General features: G+C 53.0%; 1 protein-coding gene across 5 annotated transcripts in view; it reads right to left on the bottom strand.

Moving 5' to 3' along the window:
- Window positions 1-24,955, bottom strand: part of CTIF (cap binding complex dependent translation initiation factor) — a 251,769-nt gene that overhangs the window by 171,219 nt on the left and 55,595 nt on the right. For all 5 annotated transcript variants that reach the window (XM_054583614.1, XM_054583615.1, XM_054583611.1 and 2 more), the window contains exons 2-3: window positions 16,275-16,482; window positions 5,301-5,372 (exon numbers count right to left, since the gene is read on the bottom strand). In XM_054583614.1, coding sequence (XP_054439589.1) covers window positions 5,301-5,372; window positions 16,275-16,454 — 252 coding nt within the window. In that variant the 5' untranslated portion in view covers window positions 16,455-16,482. The remainder of the gene's footprint in view (window positions 1-5,300; window positions 5,373-16,274; window positions 16,483-24,955) is intronic.

The following is a 24,955-nucleotide window of genomic DNA, read 5'->3' as shown; positions in this document are numbered from 1 at the left end:
GAAGCAGTGAGCTCCCCTTTGCTGAAAATGTCCAGCCTTATAAGGGGGTTTCTGCACTGCAGGGTGGAGGCTGGATCAGGCCACCTGTGCTGAGCTGCCTGTCATCCTGAGAGTCCACGAGGCAGACCTGCTTAGCTCGGATTTGCAGTGGGGAGGGAGAGGTCAACCCTGGCCTCTGGGGAGCTCTTACTACAGGTGGGGCATGTGACAGTCATTTTAGCCAGTTACCAAATAGTTCTGGTTTACCCCATTCCAGGCGCCTAGTAGGATTATACTTCTTCATGTGCTTATGGTGGAGGTGGGGGGCATGTGACCAGTTCTAGGCAATGTGTTCACAGTGGAAGTGACAGTGTTACATCTAGGCTGGAGCGCTGAACAGCCAAAGTGAGACCCTCCAGTGTTCTTTTTCCTTTTTTTAAAAAAAAAAAAATTTATTTATTTATTTTTAGAGAGCAAGGAAGGGAGGGAGAAAGAGAGGGAGAGACACATTGATGTGAGAAAGAAACATCAGTCAGTTGCCCCTCGTACGCATCCCGTCCAGGGACCAAATCTGCAACCCCGGCATGTGCCCTGATGAAGAACTGAACCAGTGAACTTTGGCTTTGCGGGACGCGCCCAACCCACTGAGCCACAGTAGTCAGGCCTCCCTCTGTCTTGATGACTCGTTAAAATGGCAACTGTTCCATCAAGCTGGGTCCTGAATGGGTTCTTTAAAGTTTCTGAGATTCAGGGGTGTTTGTTACTACAGAATTACTCAGCCTATCCTGACTGATACGAGGAGACAGGCTTTACCTGTATGGAACACCAGAGAAAATATATGATAAAGGAGAATGAGCAGTGGTGGGGTTAGACAACAAACAGCTCCAGCATCTCAGCAGAGCACACAAACACCTTCCCACTCCCCACCTTCATCCTCCAACACTAACCATTTACTTGAGCTGTGCTCTCTCCTCTCGCCCTAACATCCCAACTTCAAACCTTTGCTAACACCATTTCTTCCCTCTTTATCTTCTCGTCTTTTCCTTCCATCTGGTCAAACATCGCACCCATTCCTGAAGGTACAGATCAAGTTCTCATGTTCTGGAAGACATCACCCTATCTGCAGAGACCAACGGGACTACTTGTTGGACTGGCCGCAATACCTGTGGTCAGGACGTCTCTCGGGGAAACTTGACATGTGCGCCTTTAGCCTATTTCATGTTTACTAGCCTGTACTCAGCAAATGGCTAGTGAGCCAAGGACTCCAGCTCATGAGTCTGCCAAGCTCACAGCAGGTGCTCAACAAATACTGACTGAACCGAGAGCAATGCCATGAACATATATACACATGATACTTAAATATCCACAGAAGCTGATTAAAAAACTAGGCACTTTTACCAAGATACCATTTGTACTAGTGAGTCTTTAAGTCAACAGTGAACCAATAGTATAGTTACTGGCGGGCAGCAGGATGGCTGGCAGAAAAGCCCTCCTACCCTTTCCTGTGGGCCGGAGGCAAGCAGTGTATTTGAGGTTCCTCTCTGCTGACCACCTGTCACCTCCTAGGTCAGAGTCAATGTTGGCACCTAGGATGTACCTAGCCTGCAGGCTGGCATAGGAATCAGAGCGTGTGGGGGAATAGTAGAGAAATACGGACAATCTAGACCTCCTGCCGCTTTTAGCAGCTATTTGGATCCAGCTGGTTATTTCATGGAGACACAGAATATAAATAACAGAAGAAATTCCAGAGGCTCAGAGAAGTCTGTGTAGCCCAAGGCCTCTTTCTGCAGCAGAGGCACTGGAAGACGTGCCACACCTGGGTCAACATCTGGCTCTCTTGATCTTGGGGACACGCTCTTTCACATTCTCCTGATGTTTCACTTTGCTACCAGGCATCGTGATGGAACATGGGCATGCCCTTCCCTCATGTTCCAGGAAGTGTGGGATCACAGGCTGTTGGCCAGGATCCAGAGACACCGTTTCTGACACGCCCCAACCTTTCTAGGGCTTTGCACAAACCTGCCTGATAAGGACGTGTGCTCATTAGGTTCCCAGCAAGGTTTCATCACCTTGCTCAACACCCAATACTGTCAGCCAAGCCCTTCCATCAGGATATCCTTCTCAAGGTCTCATCATAGGTCCTACTGCTGCTGTGCACATTAATCTCCTTTTCTTAGCTCTTCCATGCAGATGGAGAAGAGCTGCCTGCTCCTGATCCCAAGCAACCTTCACATGCCTTCCGCTTTCTTCCCTGAATGTAACCCCCCTGCTGGGACCTCGAAATGTTTCCTAGCTGCAGTGAGTTGCACTCTCTCATTTCAGGTGCCTTCTTCTAAACCATCTGCACACATCTCCCCCAACACGGTGAAGAGGTGAAGACCGTATTTCAATCTCCTAACTAAATGATCAGGTGATGGACAAGCTCTTTTGGAAAGAGGATGCCAAAGAGTCCTCAATACTGCCGAATCCCGATCACTGGCGGTTGGACAGGCCTCCTCGGGACTACGTGTGGCCCATGTTTTATTCTGGACTCTTTGAGTCTCCTTCCTCCCATCTCATGGGGCCTGGCTTACTTGAGGTTGCTCCCACTTTGTGCCTCAAAAATGCTTCAGAAGAGGCAAGGGCTTTTTGTTTTGTTTTGTTTTTACATTAGTTGAATTAAGACAATAAGCCCAGTGCATGATTAATCCCCAGGTGGGGCCTGCACCTGGGCCCTCCATGGTCTGTGACCTGCTACACAGAGCTGTCTGGGCAGAATGCAGCACCTCAGCGTCCTCTGGCCACCACCTTTCCATGGCACGTGTGGCCAAGGTAGAACAGTGAAGGGGAGTGCCCGAGTAGCCAGCCACCCCAGTCTCTCAACTTCTCCTGTTTCTCCCTGAAGCTAATTCTTCCCCACGGGTAAATGTGGGAAGGAAAGCTGCCCAATCATCCCAATGACCCCAGCAAGCTCAGCAAAGTGGGTGTGGCCAGAGGCATAGGGCCCACTCGGGACTGGCCGCATGGACTGGATCTGGGCCAACTGAAGCATGATTATGAGCACCTACTGTGTGCAAGGCCCTGGATGAGGGGCAGTCAGAGAAGCAGAGCCAGCCTTAGTGCCCATCTTTAGGTTGACCAGCTGGCCGAGGGCCGAGGCACATGTACATGGAACAGTGTGATCCCTCCATGAATTAGGGAGAAGGTCTGCCTGGATAAGAGGGAGCAGGGACAAGGGCAATGGGTGTGCTGATGGGGCTGGTAGCTGTCCCTAAGAACTGGTCCGGCACTCCTCCATCAGGTGGATGAGGTAGACGGGAGCCCAGAAGAATGGGTGGGCCAGCAGCATCCCATCGGAGCTGCACCCAGCAAAGGCACTCTTCAGGGGCAGCTCCCTGCTTCTCCCTCCATCAGGGAGCCACCCCATGGCAGTGTGGGCAGTGGCGGCTGCCACCGGCCAGGTACATGGGGCTTTCCTTGTGAAGCAGCCTCTTAAGAAATCCTGACCAGCTTGGATTCCCCCGCCAGAGGCCCAAGGTGATGCTCGCACTGGAATATGAGCCATCGTGGACCACGGGGACAAAGGCAACACCCTGGATAGCAGAGAATGAAAAGGAAGGAACTTGTCCCATCACCATGGAGCTGCCATGCCAATGCTGGGTACCCACCCAGGTTGTACTGAGACAGAAAGGAACTTCTGTCTGATTTACATCACTCTGTTGTTTGTACCCTAACTGAGTCACTGATGTCTAAATATCAGACCTTTCATCACTGAGCCAAAGCTCTCCTGACCTCAGGAGACCTCATTTCAATCCAGCTCCTGCCTCTCCATGCAGTGCGGGGTTCAGCACACAGGTCCCCACCGTGGGCTTCCATCTAGGAGGTGTGATTCAGTCCCGCCTCCTCTGCTCAGGCCTGGCCAGGCTCCTAAACTCTGGGACACCTGAGGTTGGGGCCACCTACCTCACGTTTGGAAATGTGCATGTCCTGCCCTGCACTGGGCATTCTTTTACACTTAGTTCTGTCCTTGTAACTAGTAGGGCCCCCGAAGGCATGGGCCACGCCTCAGGTCCTCAAGAGCAGGGGTCCCCAAACCCTGGGACACAGACCAGCACTGGTCAGTAGCAGTAGGTGGCCTATTGAGAATCTGCCCTATGAGCAGCCGATGAGCGGGCAAAGTTTTGTTTGCATTATGTCCTGAGCTCTGTCTCCTGTCCACCTCCCCACCCACGGTTCATGGAAAAATTGTCTTCCAAGAAACTGGTCCCTGGTACCAAAAAGGTCGGGGACCGCTGCTCTAGAGCTTAGCACCAGGCCTCCATAGCCTGCCTGGCTAAGGGATCAACAGGAAATCCCTCTTGCAAACACCCGCAGCTCTGTGGCCTGCTGAGCTCTGCTGGCTCTGAGCAGCTTCACACAGCACCGCGGGTGTGGCCACGCCAAGACTCAGGCCAAGCAGCCTTCCCTCTGACCCCAGTTGGCTCTCCCAAGTCAGGAGCAAGTTACTGAGGAGCCCATTAAGGCTCCCTTAACCCCCTGGAGAGATGCAGCGTGAGGCCCGGCCGGGGGGTGGGGATAAATGGCTTTTTTAGCTTACGAGTCACCAGGGACGACTCTGGAAGGCCGCTGCCTTCTTCCCAACTGGCCACACCCCTCACATGGGGGTGCCCTGGTCCCAGGACAGCTGGCTGGCCAAGGGAGATTGGCTGGTCGAGGGAGATTGGCTGGCCGAGGGAGATGGGCAGGTCTCTGGCAACGCATCCCCGGGTCCTCTGCACACCTAGAGCAGAATCTCCAAAGTGCCCTAGTAGCAGCAAAGCCCTAGGAGTCCCACTGTTTGTGGGACTCGTCATCAACACTGACATGTGAACCTCCAGTTCATTCATTTTACTGCTGAACAATAGTCCACTGTGGGGATATAGCACATACCACTGATCCACTCTCCTCTCAGTGGACATTTGGTTGTTTGCAGGTGTTTGTCATATAAATAACACTACTACTAAAAAGAAATCCTATGAATCTACATGTTCTTGGGAATAAGTGCTTCATTGTGGGCTGGGTATTCAGGGAGAACTTTCCAGAGAGACTGTACCCACCCCCCACCCTCCCAGTTCCTGCTCTCTCCACATTGCCACTTCTCAGGAGAGTCATGCCTTTTGGCCTCTTATTCCGCTGGCCCCCTGCAGGCAGGGATGAGGTATCAGAAAGAACAGCGACAACCAGGGGGCATCCAGGGGACCTGGAGGGTCACTAGGATGACCACCCTGGGCCAGCCCAGAAACCCAGACACATAAGACCTGTGACGAGACACCCCCCGGCGGAGCACAGAGTCGCTTCCCTACCTGCTGGGGCGGCGCTCGCCCTCGGGGGAAGGAGCAGCTGCCGTCCAGCCGCTCGCTGCAGTCCGCTGTCCACTGCGGGGGAGAAAGAAGAGGTCAGTGGCGGCAGGACATGCAGGCTCGCCCCCACTCAGCCCAGGGCCCTCATCACGGCTTTGTCCTCCTGCAGCAGGGACTGTCTAAAATCCTGCTCGGCCACTTCCATAGCAAATTCTTCCCTACCAGCAGGTCCATGGGAGCATCTCCAAATTCCACATGGAGGTGGCCCTTCGGTGTCTGCTCGGGGAAAGCAAGCTCATTTCCCTTTACCTAAGCCCACCGAAGTGACGGAGATCCAGCTGCACTCGGAAGTCAACTAGGTACAACGCAGTGTCACTGTGACTTCTGAACAATGGGCATCATGTTGGAACACCTGACCAGGCTTCTAGTTCTCGACAATGTCAAGGCCACACCTGGCGGGGAAGCATGCGTGGGCAGATCTTCCCGTACGCCCAGCTCCAAAAGACGACGGGCCTGCGGACTGACAGGAAGGCCTGGCATTGGGGAGGAGCCCCAGGCTGGTCGTCAGAGCCCAGACCCACCCCTCAGGCCTGACAGTGTAGAAGCCTGAGGGCCACCTGCATGACAGTCCCCAAAGCCTGCCACACTGAGGTCCCTGGACCCCACTCTCCACCCACTGAATCAGGCTCCATAAAGGCAGGACCTGAGCACCCGCATTTTGACAAGCTCCCAAGGGATACACCACAAGTTTCAGAGCCACTGATATCCTTGTGATCTCCCAGGCCCCGTTTCGTCATCTATACAATGGGGACAGCTGGGATGGGCGACTGCAAGGTTGGGATGAGGACTTTCATAAACCATAAAAACACTGGAGAGATATGAAGTAGTAACACTAGGGCCGTTCCTGTAGATGGTGCTATCTAGAGCTATGGTGGTGTTTTTATTATTGTGTTAAATGTTAGCCAGCCTTGCAGTCTAAGGTTGTTGAACATTGACCTTGATCTACACCCTGTGATACAGGAAATGCAGAAAAGCCCAATCTCTCTCTGCCTGACACATCTGGTCAAAACTGGGGGTGAGTGTGGATGGCTCAAGGCCTGGTTTTGCAAAACCTCGGCTGGACACACCCTCCTGACTGTGGGCCAAGGGCATGGCCTTCGTATAGGAAGGCCACTTCATTACAATGCTGATGACGCAGGCCAGAACAAGTATATTACTCTAGAGCACTGTCCAATGGACATAGAATGAGGGCCACCAATAGGAGCCACAAGTGTAATTTTAAATGATCTAGTAGTCACATTTTTAAAAGGTCAGATTAAATTCAATAATATATTTTGTTTATCTCAATATATTTAAAATAATTAACATAAAATTTATTACTGAGATATTTTACGCTCTTCTTTCCATAATAAGTGTTTGAAATTCACATAGAGCACATGCCCATTTGGACCAGCCACGTTTCAAGTTCCCGCTAGTGGCTACCCTACTGGACAGCACAGCTTGAGGGCGACGGCAGAGGCGGGCGGCACAGCAGTCCTGGGGGCCGCTGGCCCGCACATACCTTTCTCGCCCACCCCTGCTCTGCACTGCCCAGGGGCTGGCCCCGCCAACAGTCACTCCTAGGCTCCTGTGTCAGCTGGGCTCTGCCAATGGGAGGCAGGAAGAAGGGAGAAGCCAAGGCGCTTCCCCAGCCCTCCCCACCCCGCCCCGCCTCAGGTGGCTTTGGCAGCAGGGACCGGGCCTCCTTCACGGCCCAGCTCTCACCTGGCAGCTGACTGTGCAGGACCCCGGCCCTGCTCTGGCAGCACCGCCGCCTGCCTGTGCCTCAGGCCCGGGGTGGTCATGGCTTCCTGCAGTTGCTCGTCTCTGGGTCTTTTAGCTTCTCAGCTTTTTTATCATCTGTGACTAACTCCCTGGATTAAATTCCCTCTGGATATTTGCCATCTCATAGCATCTCCTGATGATATTGTATTTATTCATTATAAGGGGGAAAGGAAAAATGAGACATCCATCAGACACCACCTTGACTAAGTTACCAAGGGTAACATTGCCTGTAATAAAATATATCAACATCATGAACTCCCCAAAATGATGCACGGAGAAGGGCACACTCCTTCTGAGGTGTTCTTGCCAAAAATACCCAATCTCAGTGTAATCAAGACAGAACATCAGGCTAAGCAAATTGAGGAACTTTTTACAAAATAGGTGACCAGTGCTCAAAAGTGTCAAGGTTGTGGAAGATAAGAAAAGACCATGAAAGCTTTCACAGACTGGAGCAAAATGAGGAGACATGAAAACTAAGTGCAAATTTGGATCTTAGAATTTAAAAAAAAACATTAGTAGAACAACTGCTAAAATCCCAAATGAAGTCCCATTGGACCAATGTTAATTTCTTAGTTCTGATCATTGCACTGTGGTTAAGTAAGATGCTCATATCAGGGGAAGCCGGATGACAAACAGGGTCACGTGAACACCTTGTACTATTTTTGCACCTTTGCTATAAAACCTAAAATAATTTCAACTCAAAAAGTAACACATATGTGTATGTGTTTATATACATATACATGTTATATACATACAGGGTGGGGCAGAAGTAGATGAACAGTTGTTCATACGGAAAATAATATAATAATTAATAAATAATAAGAATAAACTTTCATGCACTCACAACTGTAAACCTTCTTTGCCCCACCCTGTACATGCATTCAATATCTGTCTGTCTGTCTATCGATCTAGAAATGTTTAAACTACTGTAAAGCACTCCCTCTGTTAAGTATACTTGAGTGGCGTCTCCCTTCCTGCTTGGGTCCTGGCTGACAGGGTTGGGAACAAGCAAGGCCTACGGTGACTACTGGCCACTGAGGACTAAATAACGTCATCCCATCCTAAGACGGCCTTGCAGAGAAAGGCTTCCTTCCTCCAAGCGTCCCAAACACTCCAGCCCCAGCTGCACAGTGCTGATGCGACACCCCACAGACCAGTGACTCGAGCGTGGCATGCCTTCTCTTGGGGTCAGCATGGCCCCTGGCAGGTTGGGGCTGGGGACCAGGATGGCTCCTCCGGACAAACGTGTGCCGAGGAGGCCAAGGCTTCACACTTAGCCTCAGGCAACCTCGCCCCTTTGGCTAGGCTTTCCAAGAGCAGATCCAAGGTCTGATGAGACCACTCTGTTTTGTCAAATTCACCCTTAACCTCATCCACCAACCAGAGGCCATCTCCCAAGTGCATTCAGTGGGGGACCTGCGAGGCCCAGGGAAGGAAGATGGGCAAGCCGGGAGCCCTGAAGATGAGCAAGCCCGGGGTGGATTGCCAGCCAGTTCTGGAGCAGATCAGGGCAAGCATGGCTTTCTGGCTAAGGCGTCACAGACGCTGCCGGGGTAGACAGGGCTGGGGTAGACAGGGTCAGGAGAGACGGGCCACCTGGTCAGGGAGGCTGTGTTGGCCTGGGGGAAGCGGAGCAGGAGGTTAGAATCCACCGCCCGGGGGTCCACCCGTAGGGCAGGCAGAGGTGGAGAGGGGGACCTGAGGGCATGGCACAGACCAGCAGGGAGCGAGGGGCTGATGGGCACCAAGGAAGGAAAGCAAGCCGGTCAGGTCCGCAGAAACCCGCCCCAGAGACCCAGCCAGGCTGGGGACAGGCGTGGCCCCAGAGCAAGTTGTTGGAGAAGGGAATGCAGTCCAGTTGTGTGCAGCTTTCCTGATCCCCACCCTACCCCCGGGGAGGGATTCAGTGTGAGGCACTGCACTTATCCCAGCAGCCGTACCCACTGGGCCTGCGTGACCTCCCACCTCCCGCCCGCCCGCCCGCCAAGCAGCAGCCCCAGGGACACCTCCTCCTCTGCAGCTGCCTGGATCACCTCTGCCGAGGAGTGGTTCTTCCCAAGCCAGCCCCTGGGGCGCTCTGACTTCCCTGTTCCCAAGCTCACCCCCGCCTCTGCTGGGGCGCTACTCCAGAGCTGTCATCGTCTTCTGAGGCCGTGGCTACCACCTCCTGACCCTGAGCCCACCGCCTAGAAATATCTCCACACAGACCTTCCTGAACGGGTCCTTAGCTGTGTGAGATGATTCCAGGATAGAGAGAAGCCACCCCGCCCCCACCACCGGGAACTTCCCTCCACCATGCCCCCCCGCCCAAGCCCGATTTCTACATATAGTACATTTCTCCCTCAAGGTAAACGGGTTTACAGCTGGGCACAAGCCCTGGGGTGGGTGTGGCAGGCGGTGGCAAATGCAATGGTCCCCTGAAAAAGGTCATGGAACAGAAATAAGCAGGAAAAGTGGGGCATTTTAATTTTTATATATGGGAACTATGAACATGAAATTCACATGGCTTTGGGCCTCCACCATGGCTGTTATAATTTAGTTCTTTATTTAAAAAGCCGAAACAAAGATGGCACAGAGTTAAGAGTCCATAAACGGAGTACAGGTGTTTATCCTGTACTCAAGGTAGATGTTCATTCTATTGTTCTCTGTTCTCATTGGTACCTTTAAAATAGTTCACACACACACACAAAAGAATTCACATCTACTATCTGGCATTTGCATCGAGGATGGACAGTGTTAGGAGCAGACTTGGTGGAGGAGCAGGAGGAGCATGGGGGAGGGGAGAAAAGCCCGGAGTGGGAGAGGTCGGGGAGGCTGGAGCGCTGACCACAAACCACTGCACCTTCCCATGGCCTCCAGGTCCTCCCAGACATCGAAGTGTGTTAGTGGCCAGAACCAGACTAGCACGTTGAACCCGCACAGGGATGGACAAAGAGAAAGGCTGCTGAAGCTGCTTCCAGAAGCAAACAGATGTACAAATGGGAACTTAGTCTATGATGACGAGAGTGTTTCCAATCCAGGGAAAGGACAGATCATCGGGAAACGCACAGGAGTGAAACAGCCAGCTAGCAGGTGAGGACAAAACGCCCCCGGATGTCTGCCTCACGTTATCCACAGACACCACATTCCAAACGGACTAAAATCCAAGATACACGTTTGAAACTACATCAAAGTCTAAAACTTCATTGGGACAAAGGAAGTCATGAACAAATTTAAAGACAAGTGAGAGGCTACTGGCAGAGTGTATAGCAATGTATAACAAAGTATTAATTGCCAGAAGATACAAAGATTTCATTTAAGTCTATGCAGGGTTCTAAACCTGTTAGATACATTAACGTTTATTCCTGAGATACTGAGGCACACTTATTATCCCCACTTTGCAAATGTGGAATTTGAGGCACAGCATGGTTAAGTGGCTGAGTTACATAGCCGAAAAGTGGCGGAATGAGTAAAGGGCATAAATAGGTACTATTTCAAAAAGCCAAAAAAAGGTCACATACTAAATGTAATTTGTGGTCTTAGACACTGAATCAGACTTTTTTTGTGTGTGGTAAAATATACATAACATAAAATTTAGCATTTTAACCATTTTTAAATGTGCGATTCCATGGCATGAAGCCCATGCACGTGGCTGTGCAACCACCACCTCATCCGTCTCCAGAACTCACTCACCTTCCCACCTGAAACTCTGTCCCATCAAACAGTGACTCCCCGTTCCTCCCTTCGCCCAGCCCCTGGCTACCTCCGTTCTGCTTTCATTTTCTATGAACTTGGCTATTTTAGGGCCCCAAACAAGAGGGATCATACAGTGTTTGCCCTTTTGTGTCTGGTTTCTTCCCCTTGGCACAAGTGGAATTTTGTCTGTCCATTCGTAGGTATTTGGGTTGTTTCCACTGCCTGGCTATTGTGAATAGTTGTGCTACGAACATGGGTGTGCAAGTATCTGTTCAAGTCTTTGCTTTCGATTCTTTTGGGGGTAAACCCAGAAGTAGCATTGCTGGATCATATGGTAATTCCATGTTCAATTTTCTGAGGAACCTAGAATTCCTTTTTATAAAGAACAGTATTGTGTCAATGTTTCTTTTCTGTACTGTGATCATGTAAGGGAATGTCCCTGTTCTTAGGGAATGTTCTTTGGGTACCGTGAAAACATATGCCTATGGTTCTTGTAGAAGGAAAGCTAAAGTATTTTTTAAAATAAGGGGAAGAATAAAACGAGCCCCCCAAGCTCAGCCACCCACAGCTGCCCTGAAACTCACTTCTTCTGTTAAGCCTTTCATGGGTGGTCCACCATTGAGCGCTTCCTCCTTTGAGCAAAGATGGCCAGGGAAAAAGATCCACAAGCAGGTGGGAATGAAGGGATGGGATAAAAGGGGGATGAGGGAACAGTGAACAGGGAAGGCAGAATAGGGAAAGAAATGAAGAGAAAGAGAAGAAAAACCATTGTGAGAAAGAGACAGCATGCCAATCTGAGTATCTGCATCCCAGCTGACCTATCTGCAGGGCTGCCTCTCCCTTTGAAAGGTCCCTTTGCATTTGCAACAAAACCCAGGACTTCTAAGTGCTCGACAGCATCAAAAAGGACTACCAGATGTTATCTTCACCCTCACTGGCTCTTCATTGGACCTGTTACCAAGAATTTATTGGAAAATATGCCTTCATTAGCTTTATCTACTCTTTATAAATTAGATATATCTGCTCTTTACAATGCCCCCACATTCTATCCTTTCAAGAGAGTGGAGGCAGACATGCCCCACCTGTGGCTGTGATGGTCACCTTAGTGGATATCAGAGTCACATGGGGGCTGATAAGAATGTGATGCCCCAGCCCCTCCCCATTCCATTGAATTCCAAGGTGGGGTCGGTTCAAGCTCCCGGAGCAATTCCACTGTGCGGCCAGAGTTGCAAATACTGATTTAAAGCCTAGTGATGATCCACACAACCATCTGCTAACATCTGAAGGGTCAAACTTCCCCACTTAAAACATCCAAATCTCTTGCATAAAAGTTCAAGGGTCAATGAGATTTGGGGTCCTAATCCCCACTCCATAGTGGGGAAACTACCTTAACCACGCCAACAGCCTGTAGCCAGCAGGGAACCTAAAGTAGGTGGGGAAGGGGCGAGCACCAAGGGCCCAGATCAGCCATCACCGGTCTGGCCAGTTCCCATTTCTGTGTCTCAGGTTTTTCTTCTGAAGATGGAGCTACAAATCCCCAGCTCCCAAGCACAGAGTGGGGATAACTTCCAGGATATGCCTTTGGGGATTTGAAATCCATTGGAGGGCAGTGACCCCTGAATCGTGTCTTGCGGGGGGTGGGGGTGTGTGAATTAAAATATGGTATTCTGAAAATGTTGAGAAACTTAAAGCATGCATTCTCTTGGTCACTCATCTAAAGAAGTGAAAGCTCACTTTTTCCCATCCCCTCCCCTCTCCTCTTCTCCCCAGCTTTCCCTGCCTTTCCTTCTCCCCTCCCTCTCTCCCATCTATCCATCTTTCTAGTTAGTGCTGGGAAAGGGGTAGGGAGAACACAGCCTCCTGAGGGTCAACTGTCATTCCTCAGATCCTAAAAAGATGACCTCACCAACTGAAGAACAACATTCTTTTCCACTCCCTCAAGCTTTCTCGAGTTTTCCAAGATTCTTAACAATTTTCCTCTTCCAGAAACATTAAAAGACTGCAGACAGGCAGACGGGGACTCTCTCTGAGGTTATTTTTGTTCTTTGTTTTTGGCTTCCATTTAAAATAGTCATAAGATTAAATAAAAACAATCAAAAGTGCTTTAGCAGAAAGATTTCCCATAAGGCTGTGTCAGTAGAAGTGTGTTACGTAGACACTTCTAACCCCGGCCTTGCTTAGACTTGTCCCCAGCTGTGCCCTCCTCCAGAGTCTGAACCCCAGCTGTGCCTGTGAGTGTCTGCCTGTGGGTGTCTGTGGGACAGGGAGGCGGTGGTGGATGAGGATCGAAGCCTCCCTCCTTGGCTGGCAGCATGCAGGCGGACCTGCCAAGTGTTCGCATTCTTCCAGGGAACTTCAGAAAAGGCAGGAAGTTTCAGGAATGCATCCAGACGTTACCAGTGGCCCTGTTTTCCATACTCTGCCTCACAACCAACATCTGTTGAAAAGCACCCCTCAGATGTGGGTATTGAAACGTGGTCAGGCCCAGCCTATCCCAGGAGCAGGGGCGGGTAGGGCCCAGACTGAGGGCACTTCTCGACCCGCTCTCCCTGCTGAGAGCTTTGGGTCAAAGGCGCTGGGCAGGCCCCTGCTTCCAAAACGACCCGCCCAGTGGCTGCTCTGGAAACAAATTCACAAAGCACTCCTCTGGGGTGAAGCTGCATGGCTTCCTGGGACCTTCCTCCTGTGAGAGCCTATGTTACCTGAAGAACCTTTGAAAGATGCCCGACTGGAGGCCACTAGGATCTACACAGTAGGGGGTGGAGGAGGCAGGCAGCACACAGGCCAGGCCGCCCCCCTCGCCTGTCCCTGGGGGCCCGCTCCTGGGGAGTCAGCACCAGGAAGCTTACGAGAGTGGCAGGAATTGCTTCTCTCCTTCCTGCCCTAGGCACCCTGGAGGGGCTCATTTCCCTCGGAAATTTTCTAAACTCGTCTGATGGCCCTCCCGCTGCTACTCCAGGTCATGACATTGCTAACTGTACAATCACCAGGGTAGTTTAAATCAAGAAAGAGATTTATGCAAATAAACGAACACGTCATCAACAAGACCCACTATTCCCCGTGCTGCTGGAGGACGTCGCTCTGGAGCGCTGCCGCCCTCTCCGGCAGCGCTGTTCCTTTCTTGGTGGTTTTGCTTTCCAGGAGCCGGTTCCTGGGCCCTGCCTCTCAGTTCCAGGGCCCCTCTCCCGACCGCCCCTCTTCCCCCTCTTCCCCTGCACCCCCGTGCTCATACCCAGCCCTGTGATCTCCAGTTACTGCATTCCCTCCACCGTAGGTGTCAAACATCCCTCTCCTGGACACACCCCTCTTCCCAGCTCACTCCTTTGGCGCCAGGACTCTGACTCCCTGGGCCCTCCAGGTCACTGACCCACCACCCTTCAGTGTCCACCACCCACCGCGGGTCCCCACGCCCCTCCTGGCCTGGTTCAGTGTTACGCAACGTCACTCGTCACTCCTTCCTCTACCCCTCTCTTCTCCCCTCCACTGTCCTCACCCAGGGACACCTCCATCCTGGTTACACTCCCCTCATAACTCCACACCTGCACCGTGGTGGCTGAAAGCCGCTGGGGAAACCCACAGCGCTGCTGCACAAGCAGGTGCCATTCCAAAGGCAGGGCTGTGAGCCCGGCCACTCCCTCCTGTGACTGTGGGTGAGCTCTGGGTGCCCAGAAAAGGCCAAGTCCTCTCTCTCATTCAAGGCCATGGCTCCAGCAACCACCCCCTCTGCCCTGGGCCACTCCCTTCAATGGACAACATGTAAGTGCTCCTGTTCTGACCTCACTTTCCCAAACACATCTCTCCCCTGTACAACAAAACCCCTGTAAAACAGAGAGGACCTGTGTTACCCTCTTCATATCCAATGTCTCCTTGACCTTCGCCCCCACCACTCGACCTTTACTTCTCTAGTCAGGGTGGCCAGGAGCCCTGAAGGCTCTACCAGGCTCTCCTCGGGCCTCCTCTTCCGTGACCTGCAGCCTTTGCACCTGCTGTTCCCTGTCTGGGATGCCCCTCCCCCAGACACCTGCCCAGCTGCCCCCTCCACCTCCTCAGAGACACCTTCCCTGACATGCTATTTAAATTTGCAAACCCTTCCTGACTCTCATCACTCTCCATTCCATTTTCCTGCTTTATTTTTCTCCACCAACGATCATCACCCATCACTACATAGAACTTCCATGAGAACAGAGCGTTTTTCTGTTTTTCTCTCTCTCTCAGATGCCCAGTCCAAGGACAATGCCAGCCATAGGGCAGGTGCTCAAAACACACTGTAGAGTGTACACTGGACAAAGTATACTAACAGCGATTCCAGAACTTCAAGGACACTAAGGGAAATGTCACTAAGGGAAATATATATTTCCATTCTCTCTCTGGGACAATTTTCTCTTCTTATCCCACAGTGGGGATAAGGCATGGGACCACCATGGTTTTGGAGTTTCCCAGGTTGACTTCTGGTCCAGAGTTGCAGCAAAGCTAGAGGTTCATTCTGGTGTTCTAAAAAGCCAGAGGGTCTGAATCTTCTGCCCACCCAGCCAGCTGCATCCAGCCTTTCTCGGAAGCAGGGCACTCAGAGGAGCTCCAGGCTTAAGGTGGGACAAGAAGTATAAGAGGTGGACACCTGGGAGCCAGACCCTGAGCAGAGGAGACCCTCCCATATCTCCTTGTGCAGACAACACGCTGCTTCCCTGACCTGCCAACATCCCGGAGGCAGCAGGATGGTCCCCGCTGGCCAGGCAGGAGAACCAAGCCTTGTAGAAATTGAGGGATTTGTCCAAGGTCACACAGGCAGCATGGAGCCAGCTCTTGAACAAACACCTACTGAGGATTTCCAGTGACAGGCAAAAGTATAAGCGAAAGGGTTGCTGCCCTCAATGGCTCAGACTCTACTCAGAACTCGAGACTTCCAAATCTCGGCCCATGGTCTTTCATCTGAGTCGGCACTCCACCCAAGACCAGGCTGCCGCAGATGAGCCTGAAGGGAGTGAGGCCGGCCTGAGACTGGTCAGAAGCCTCCTGTGCCTAACAACTAGGTGCAACACACAGAGCCCTGGGGGACTGCCGAGGGACTCACGTCTGTGGCTGCCAACAACGGCCTGTATTTGAAATCAGAGAAAAGATTCACAAGTTACAGCCTTCTCGTTGTGTGCATTTTAGATAAACCACAATCCCCAGATCTTTTCTAGGACATACGGAGGACGGGGAATAGGGCACACGGCAGGTAGTCAATAAATCTGTGTTGTATGAATTGCACACTTGCCCAATGGGGCAGGACAGAGTAGAGGTGGGTTAGAGGGTCTGAGAGGGGCTTCCTGCATGGATCCCATGCTCTGTGGCTGGGACCATCCACACCAGCAATCTAGGGCAAGGCAACCAGACGCTGTCTGGATTCAGGGTCCCCTTATCCCCCTCTCTGAGTTTGCCCTGGTCCCAGCCGCACCCCCTCACCCACCGCCCCACCCCTGCGCCCAGGGCAGCGCGCACCTGGGAGATGTGGGACTGCGTTTTCTCACTCTCGCCGTCACCCTCCGTCTTGTCTGTCAGCAGCCCCTGCACCTGGTACTCGAGCACGTAGCTGTCGATGAAGCGCTCCAGCTCCTCGATCTCCTGGGAGCGGCTGCTCCCAGCCTCAGAGGAGGCCGACGCCGCGGACGAGTTCTCCATCCCTCCGGCCCAGGGGCCTGGGGCAGGGCTGCGGGAGACAAAGAACAAGGCTTGGTGAGGCAAATCTGGAGGCGGAGACAATGCCCCCGTTAGTGGGAAGCATATGCTGTAATACCCCTGTAGGGAGAGGCAAACTGAGGCTAGAGAAGGCAGGGAACTTCCCTAACTGACAGTAACTTGTGTGATGCTCCATATTGGTCCATACCTAGACCATACCATACGCAGCTCAAGGACACAGCTGGCACATGGTCTGCCCATCAGAACTGGAAGAATGGTTGTCTGTCAAACCCCTGCCATCAGACACACACACACACAACCCTGAATAATGTGTGCATGAGGCTCCGAGGCCATGAAAGGCTGTGTGCGCCTAGTCTGTGACTTGGTAATAAAGACAAGGTCCTAGTGTGTTTCAAAGAACGTTTGAATTTCAAAACCTTGGGTTACTGAGAACTTTTTAAGAACACAGCTATTGGCCAACGATCAAGGGTTTGTTGAGGCTTTAACTAATGGACCCAAAGCAGGACAAGGAATGGCCCACTAGGTTACAGAAACACTGCCGAGTTCATGAACGCTGACTCCCCCATGCTTCCTAGAGGCTGTGTTGGCGATGGGGTGCACACACCTTCTTCAACTGGTTTCTTGACTCAGTTGTTTGGGTTTTGGCTGCTGCAAGGAGCCCAGCCTCCCCTGGGCCCCAGGCCAGCTGCAGGGGAGCTGTGCGGGGCTGTTGGGGGTGCTTAGCACACCCACCAAACACTACGATAGCACCTTCAAGGCCCATCTGGCAACTGGTCCGATCTCCAGGTTTAATGGCGGCCAGTGGGCAAAGGATTCACCCAGCCATGGTCTACGGGCATGAACACTGAGACTTCTACTAATAACTGATGGGTATTGCTCCCAGGTCATGTGCCAGGCATTCTTTTCAGCACTTAATATGCCTTCGCCCACTTATCCTCATGACAATACTATGAAATCAGTATAATTATACTGCTTAGGAAACAGAGGTTCAGAGAGGTTAAGTAACTTGGCCAAGTGAGCACAGCAGAGCTCCAGATCCGCCTACACCTCACTGCTTCTCCATCCCATCGGCCAGCAGCCTGCTCAGGCCCTCCGGACGTCTTCCCCCTCTGCAGCCCCCACTGCCCGCCCAGTGCACAGCGAATTCAAGTGCTGTGTGTGTGCTTCTTACTCTGCACTGGGGATGCTGGGCCCTGGAGGGCTGGGCCTCTGCCTCGCTGCTGGCCTCAGCCGATGGCTGGATAAGATTGCCGTCCAGACAGGGCTGACAGGAGCCGCCTGCAGAAAAAGGCGGCGTGAAGGCCAGGCCTGTTTTTCCTCAATGACTTCAGATCTTATCTCGGGCTTCCTGGCGCCCGTCACAGGTACGGGTGGAGGACTGGGTTTAGCAGAAGCTTGAAGGGAGCTTTTCCAGGAGGGTGGCATGCCTGGCTCTGCCCCCAGCAGCAGCCTCTGTCCTGTTCTGCGTGGCTCTCCCAGACGCACATGGGCCTCTCCCGGGGCCACACCTGTGAGGGAGCCCTAAACCCACGCTGGCCTCCTGAGGAAAGGGACAGGCATTGAGACCCACTCCCACCGTGCAGAACATGGGTGGCCAGCAGGAAAAAGAGGACTCGCCCTCACTGGACACGTGTCCTGGACACCTGTGTCACATCCTCTCAGCTGCCCTTCTAGTCCAGTTACTGCTGCCCACTCAGAGCCACCTGACGGTCTGACGGTGCCACTGACTCACGCCAGCGGATGCCTGCAGGGACCCACCTGGCACCTGGGGCCTGTGCTCTGGAAGTGTGAGGAGCTAACACGCCTGGGCAAACACTTTTTCAAAAGGTCTCTCAGATGATAGTTCTGAGGTGCTGTCCCACAGTGGTGACCAGATCCATATACCCCTTTGCCTGGCTCTTCCCTCCCATGTCACTCCCTGCAAGGACTCCTGCTCCCGGGGTGCTTCCAGGATCTCTGCTTTCTGAGGGGAAACCAGGCTAACCTGCCACGTGGGCTCCCTTGTTCATTACAGGAGGAGTCCCAGGCAGCAAGCCGGGAAGGCCTCCCTTCAACAGAGAAGCCCAGCTTTATCTCTGTACAAGACAGGAGGGAGAAGCATCGACTGACTGCCTCCCGTTCGCACCCCGATGGGGACCGAACCCGCAACCCAGACATGCGCCCTGACCGGGAATCAAATCTGCTACTTTCCAGTTTACAGGATGATGCTCCAAATGAGCCATACCGGCCAGGGCTACAATCAGTTTCAAGCGCACAATTCAGTGGCATTAAGTATGTTCACAATGGATGTATAACCATCACCACCATCCACCTCCAGAACTTCATCTTCCCAAACGGAAACTCGGTGCCCGTTACACGCCGACTCCTTACTGCTCCTCCCCGAGCCCCTGGCACCCGCTGTTCCACCTTCTGTCTCTGTGACTTTGTCTCTGCTGGGAACCTCGGGGAAGTGGAATCACACAGCATCTGTCCTCTTTTGTGTGGCTTATTTCACTTATCATAATGCCCACAAGGTTCACCCATGTGGTAGCACGTGTCAAAATTTCACGCCTTTTTATGGCTAAATAACACGTTGTATACAATAATGTAGTATACGTATAGATTACACTACATGTTTTGTTCGTCCATTCACCCACCTTGGTCTACGGTGAGTAATGCTGCTATGAACATGGCTGTCACGTATCTGTCTGAGTCTGTTCCTAATTCTTTAGGGTGCGTACTTAGAAGTTCTGCCCCATTTTTAAGGCAAAAAGAGTGAGGAGGCACAGAATGAACTCTCAGGCTGGTAGAGACATAGGGAAATAAAGGAAATCTTTCCTCGAGGGTTGGTTCCACTCCCTTCCTGCCTGAGCTTTGAGGTGTCTTCCTAGCTCAGTTTCCCATTCACTGCTGGAGCAGGATGGGAAATCCCCAAACAGCTGGGCTGCTGGCTAAGCTGAGAGTCAGCAGGAGGAGCTTGTGCTTTAATGACCAGTGAAAGTGATAAAGGAGATGGGACCAGAGGAAGAAGAGAGAGGGAAGAAGATGGAAGCCAGGAGACACCTTCACGCAGCCATCCAGAATGCAGAGCCCCATCCCAGGGACCCGCCCCCCCTCCCCGCCCTGCCCCCAAGCCCTACCAGGTGATGGCTGTGGAGGAACAAAAGGGAAGCAGCAGGAGTGGGAAAGCGCTGAGGCCGCTCTTTGCCGTAAAGGGCAGGCTGCCCTGGGCCTGCAGGCAGGAGGGTGGGCCTGGGTGTGCAGAAGAAGGAAGGGTGGGGGGCTCAAGGGCCTGTGCTGCCCGGTCAGGCCGTAGGCCCACTTACAGTTCTCTGGAGAAAGGGGTGGCCCCCACACTCCTGCTGGTGTTGTTAAGGGACCTCGTCCCAGCCCCAGGGGCCCAGGGCACCCTCTGCAACAGCCAATCATGTTGTGTGCTTGTCACTACGTCCAGGTGAGCCCAGCTGACTATTTTTAAGGCCAGAAACAAAAACACCATGTCCTGCCTGCCCAGAGCCAGGTGAATCTACCCCTCGCTGCCCTCTGCCCAGACTGGGGCGGCTTCCTTGCAATCAGCTTTCAGCAAAGGTGCTTCTGCTGGCAGCATGGGGCTCACCGCTTGAGGTCAGGAGTCTCTCCCTCCCCTACCTCTGGGCTCTGCCTGCCTTTGAGTCTGCTACCATCAGACCTACAGGTCTGGAAGACAACAGAGGGCCCAGAGGCAAGAAGCTAGAGCCTTCCCAGGTGGCTCAGCATCCTTTCCTCCTGCCCAGCAACAAATGGCATTAGTAACTATAAATTTGACCAATCCCTTTAAGAACAGCCAAGGCATTAAGAGGCATTACCTCCTCCCACAGTTCCCAGGATAAATTCAGTGACCTGCAAACCGGATGAGAGACTTCTGCTTCTCTGCCACCAGGCCTTCCCTAGGGAACCCACCCTTCCGGGCCCTGAGAGGGGGCAGCACGCACCCCTCGCCCTTCATCGGACCTTTCCCTCAGGCCCGCACCCTGCAACTCACCAGGCACCCTACCCCTCTGGGACCTTACAGAGGAAGCCTGGGAAGGTCTCTGTTTCCGCATTCCTGACTCCTTTCTGCTTCTCTTATGCATGGTTTCTTGGGGTTTTTTTTGGTTGGTTGTTTGTTTTTGCTTTTGGCTGCTGCAGGGGCCCAGCCTCCCCGGGACCCCAGGCCCGCTGCAGGGGAGCTGTGTGGCGCGGTAAGGGGGCTTGCTCTGGGCTCCTGAGCTCAGTGGCTTTGGGGCCCGTGGGTCAGTCCACCCCTCCCAGCAGGACAGCAGCTCTGCAGATGGAGGTAGGCGCCCTGAGCTGTGGGTGGACAGCAGGGCCCAGCACGTCCCCATGGCTCATGTCCCCACTGCTCACCTCATGTGGAATCCCGCCCACCCCGCCTTTCCCAGGGCCCCTTCCCTTGCCTCCTGCCACAGTACAGCCTCGCTCCCCCGGGCTCCCTTCCAGCAGTTGCCTCCCGGTGGCCTGGTTACACACAGGCCATCCCCTCGCCCCGTCCCACCTCTACATGGTGCTGGCGACTGACACCTTCCCCCAGAGCCTGCAGCACAGCTGTCAGGCAGGGCAGGGCCAGGCCGCGGCCACGCTGCCTGCTGGGAACAGAGCGCGCCCACAGCTCTCTCCGAGGGAGCCATGGGAACCCCCCTCACTGTGTCCGCCGCCAGCTCAGCCCTCCAAGTCCAGCCCACACTCCACCTCCTGCATAAATGGGACTCCAGGGGCAATGCCTTTCCCTTACAACTGCAGCCCTGTGTTCAGCCATCCCTGTCAGTGGTGATCTGAGGACTCTGGGACGTGTCAGTGTTTGCCAAAGAAAAGCAGAATTCCACCGATGCCTCCACAACCAGGAGCCTGAGGTCCCCAACCCCTCGAAGTGAGAAAGACCAGAAACTGGCAACATTTTCTGTCTGAGGAGTCCAGGACACCTGGTGTCCTCTAAATCGCTGACTCTCCCCACGCACACACTAGTATAATCCCTTGTCACTCAGATATCAGACAGGGTGTTAGCTGGGTGCATACTGTTTTTCAAACTGCGGGTCTCAGCGATTTAGTGGGCGGTAAAATAAACTTAGTCTAAAATAAAATCACGATCTCAGCATTAAAAATATAGAACTACATTGAAAATATCCGTGTGTGACACACATTATAAGTGGAACAATTATTTCACAGAACTTTTGTTTCACCTACACATGGAAAATGTATTTCTTTCTGAGAGGCATGGTCTTAGCAGTTTAAGTAGCCCAGCCCTGACTACTGTGGCTCAAGTGGGTTGTACCGTGATCCAAAGGGTCACTGGTTCAAGTCCCAGTTTTGGCACATGCCTAGGTTGCCAGCCAGGTCCCCGGTTGGGGGCATGCAAGAGGCAACCAATCGATCTTTTCGCACACTGATGTTTCACACCCTCTCTTTCTCCTTCCCTTCTCCTCTCTCTAAAAATAAACAAATAAAATCTTAAAAAAAGAAAAGGAGTTTAACTGGCCCAGAGCAGCACATCCTAAACTTTAAACTTCAGGCGATCTTGTTAAAATGCAGATTCTGATTCAGTGGATCAGAGGTAGTAACTGAGGAGCGGAGGTGGATTTCACGGTGCAGGGCCAGGTCACTGCGGGCCAGGAAGGCATGAGACTTCCTGTGACTCCTTCCTTCCTCCCTCAGCACACCCACCGTGGCCCGTGCCCCAGACAGGTTCTGAGAAGGAAGGCCACAGGGAGAGGGAGCAAGTGCCCCTGTCAGAGTGAGGGTGGCATCCCTAGCAGTCTGCCAGGGGACACATCAGACTGCAGACTCCTGACGGGAGAGTCCCCTCGGGGGACAAACCCTGGTACAGCAGCTTCTTTGGCTCTGTGGAGGCCTGCACACAGGCCGACCGGTTGGGCTCTGGGAGGTCCGGTCCCTGCTTTGTCCCCAGACATCTCTGTTGTCCAGGTCAGCTCTGCCCTTGGGCCCCCGAGCCCCACAGGAGCCTCCACAGGGCTCGCTGCACTGACCCCCCAACCTGCTCCCTTGGCGCTGAGCACAGGCTGCCTCCTGACACCTTCTCATCCTCCCCTGTGCTGTTACCCAACTCTTGTCCTGCTCTTGAATTTTTTACGGGTTTTTATCTTGTCTTGACAAGATGGCACGGTCCCTGAGGGCCTGCTCCATCCTATACCTCTCATGACCCTTCGCCCAGGACGAAGACTGGCCTGCGGCTCCCGGCCATCCCACGCCCACCCCAGCACCCTTTCCCACAGGGCACCTCCTCCGCGCCCCTGCCCACGGCTGCTGGGCCCCGGCTCTCCCCCAGCCCCTCCCAGCTCTTAGGACATTAAAGCCAAGGGTGCGAGAGTGGACGTGTCCAATCCCCCTCTCTATCAGCCACCGAGGTGACCTGATCCCAAGAGGCTCCTCAAGGCAATTCACCCCAACAGGTGCTGAGCGCCTGCTGTATACCATGCCCTATAGGCACCAGGGGGCATGGAAGGGCACAGGTGAAACCCCACAGGGGAGATAAAATATCAAAGCTGGAGGGTCACCAACCAGCCAGCCACATCCCTGGCTGGAGTCAGGTGGCTTCCTCACTGGTCTTGGCTCCTAAGACAGGGTGACCTAATGGTTATGGTTTCTGAGGCTTGGCTCCTGTGCTGGCTAATTCACTGCCTACCTCTGTGACCTTGGGCAGCCTGTTTCCTCATCTTTAAAGCAGATTGATGATGCAAGTGCCACCTCATAAGGTGTGAGGATTAAGTGAGAAAAGGCATGGGGATGTGCTCAACACAGCTAGATACGCAGCAAGCACCCAATTACTGGTTGTGATCTGCCCCTGCTATGCCCTGCTTTGTCTTCCGCATTCTCTCCCACCTCTCCAAACTGCACCCTCTCCCTCCAGCTCCAGCTCCAGACACACCTTCTCCTTTAAGCCCCCTTTGCTACTCTGGCTATCCCTGTTCGCTGCCATTTCTGCACTCCAGCTCGCCACAGGCCCCAATACTCCCTAATGCCTCCCCACTCTGAACTGCCTGTGCCCTGCAGGGGCCTCAGTTTCGCCCTTTCTTGTATTCTAATTCCTGGGTTAAACCTTCAGCTCTGCCAACCTGCATGGACTGACTCATGGAGACGCATGCGCTCTCCTCTATGGGCTCTGGGGGTAGATATGGTGGGTCCACCACTGGCCTTCAAAAGTTCTGAGTTGACGGACAAAGAGTAAAAACCAACTAGGAGCACTCCGGGAAGGGAGACCAACAGTGTCCTGCTCTGAACTTGACAATGTACCTGTGAGAGCACCTTAGGTCAAGGCTGGAAAGCTCCCCTGAGCTTGGTGGCCCAGCACCTAAGGGCTTCCTTCTCGGATGACACTCTCTCCAGTGTCTCGGGGTAACCAGGGTCCCCAATCGGATCTCTTTCTCCTGGCAACAACTTCCTAAACTAGAGCCCAGCTGGAGCAGTGACAGTGCTGAGCAGTTTCCAAGAGTCCAATGGGGCCTCGGAAGCAGGGAACAGGTTCCACGTGGCCTGACCCCCAGCAGGGCTGTGGGCCTGCAGCCTGGCCCGTGGCTGGGAAGGCAGAGCCGGCTCACTTTGAGAACAGCACACCTTTCCCCTGCTTCATCCTTAACAACGTCTCAAGGCCACCTCCTGGACCACCCTGACCACGGCTGCTCACAGCGACCCCCGCCCCGCAGAACACCCATAGCAGCTGTTTCCGGGGCTTTTGACCTCTGCCCCGCCTTGGTGGCTAACTGAGTCACAGCATAGCCACAAAGCAGAGACAGCAAATGCCTGTGTTGGGCCGCGCCTGGACCACAGTGTGTTTTGTTTTGCCTGTTCAGTATTTTAAAAATATTTGAGCCAACATTTTAAAATCAAAATATTTCGTATAAAAAACACTCCACATACCTGATTTTCTTAAGAAATTGGGCGATCCCCCAAACATTTTTTAAGGGAAACAAAGCAAAACAAAAAAATTACCGGGAGATTCAGCAACACTGGCCCACCTTCCCACACTGCAGCCAACGGCTAGAGCGAAGCAGTGCTGGCCCCTTCAGGTGGGGCATGGAACTTCCAGCTCTCCACAGATCTCGGCACTCCCTAATGTCTTCGCACTGCCACAAACCTCATTCTCATGTGGCTCCATGCTCACTCGCGTTTCCTTCCTGGCTCTCCAGGTACCTGAATTTGAGACCTCCTCCACCCAAAAGAAAGTAACTGTAGGTGAGCCATAGACCAAAAATGGCGGGTGTCCCTAAGAACTTGGAAGTCAAGAATAAGGACTGTCCCCTGGGAGTAACAATGTGAAATCAACACATGACAGTCCACAACAAAAAGATACAGAATGACTGCAAAGAGAGAGAAAGGTCTCTAGAAGGACTCCACACCAACCTGGTAGGGGACAGCCACAGATGTCATAGGAAGATCGTGCCACTGTGAAAAGACCATGCTGCACTGGAAGCAAAGAACACAGCCAACCACAGAACACAGCGTAGCCCCAAGCT

This window comes from Pteronotus mesoamericanus, unplaced genomic scaffold (assembly GCF_021234165.1).
Source record: "Pteronotus mesoamericanus isolate MK-2021 breed Mesoamerican mustached bat unplaced genomic scaffold, CSHL_Meso_final contig_74, whole genome shotgun sequence".
Lineage (NCBI taxonomy): Eukaryota > Metazoa > Chordata > Mammalia > Chiroptera > Mormoopidae > Pteronotus > Pteronotus mesoamericanus.
Note: the sequence above shows the minus strand (reverse complement) of the source record. Positions and strands in the feature narration are given on the sequence as shown.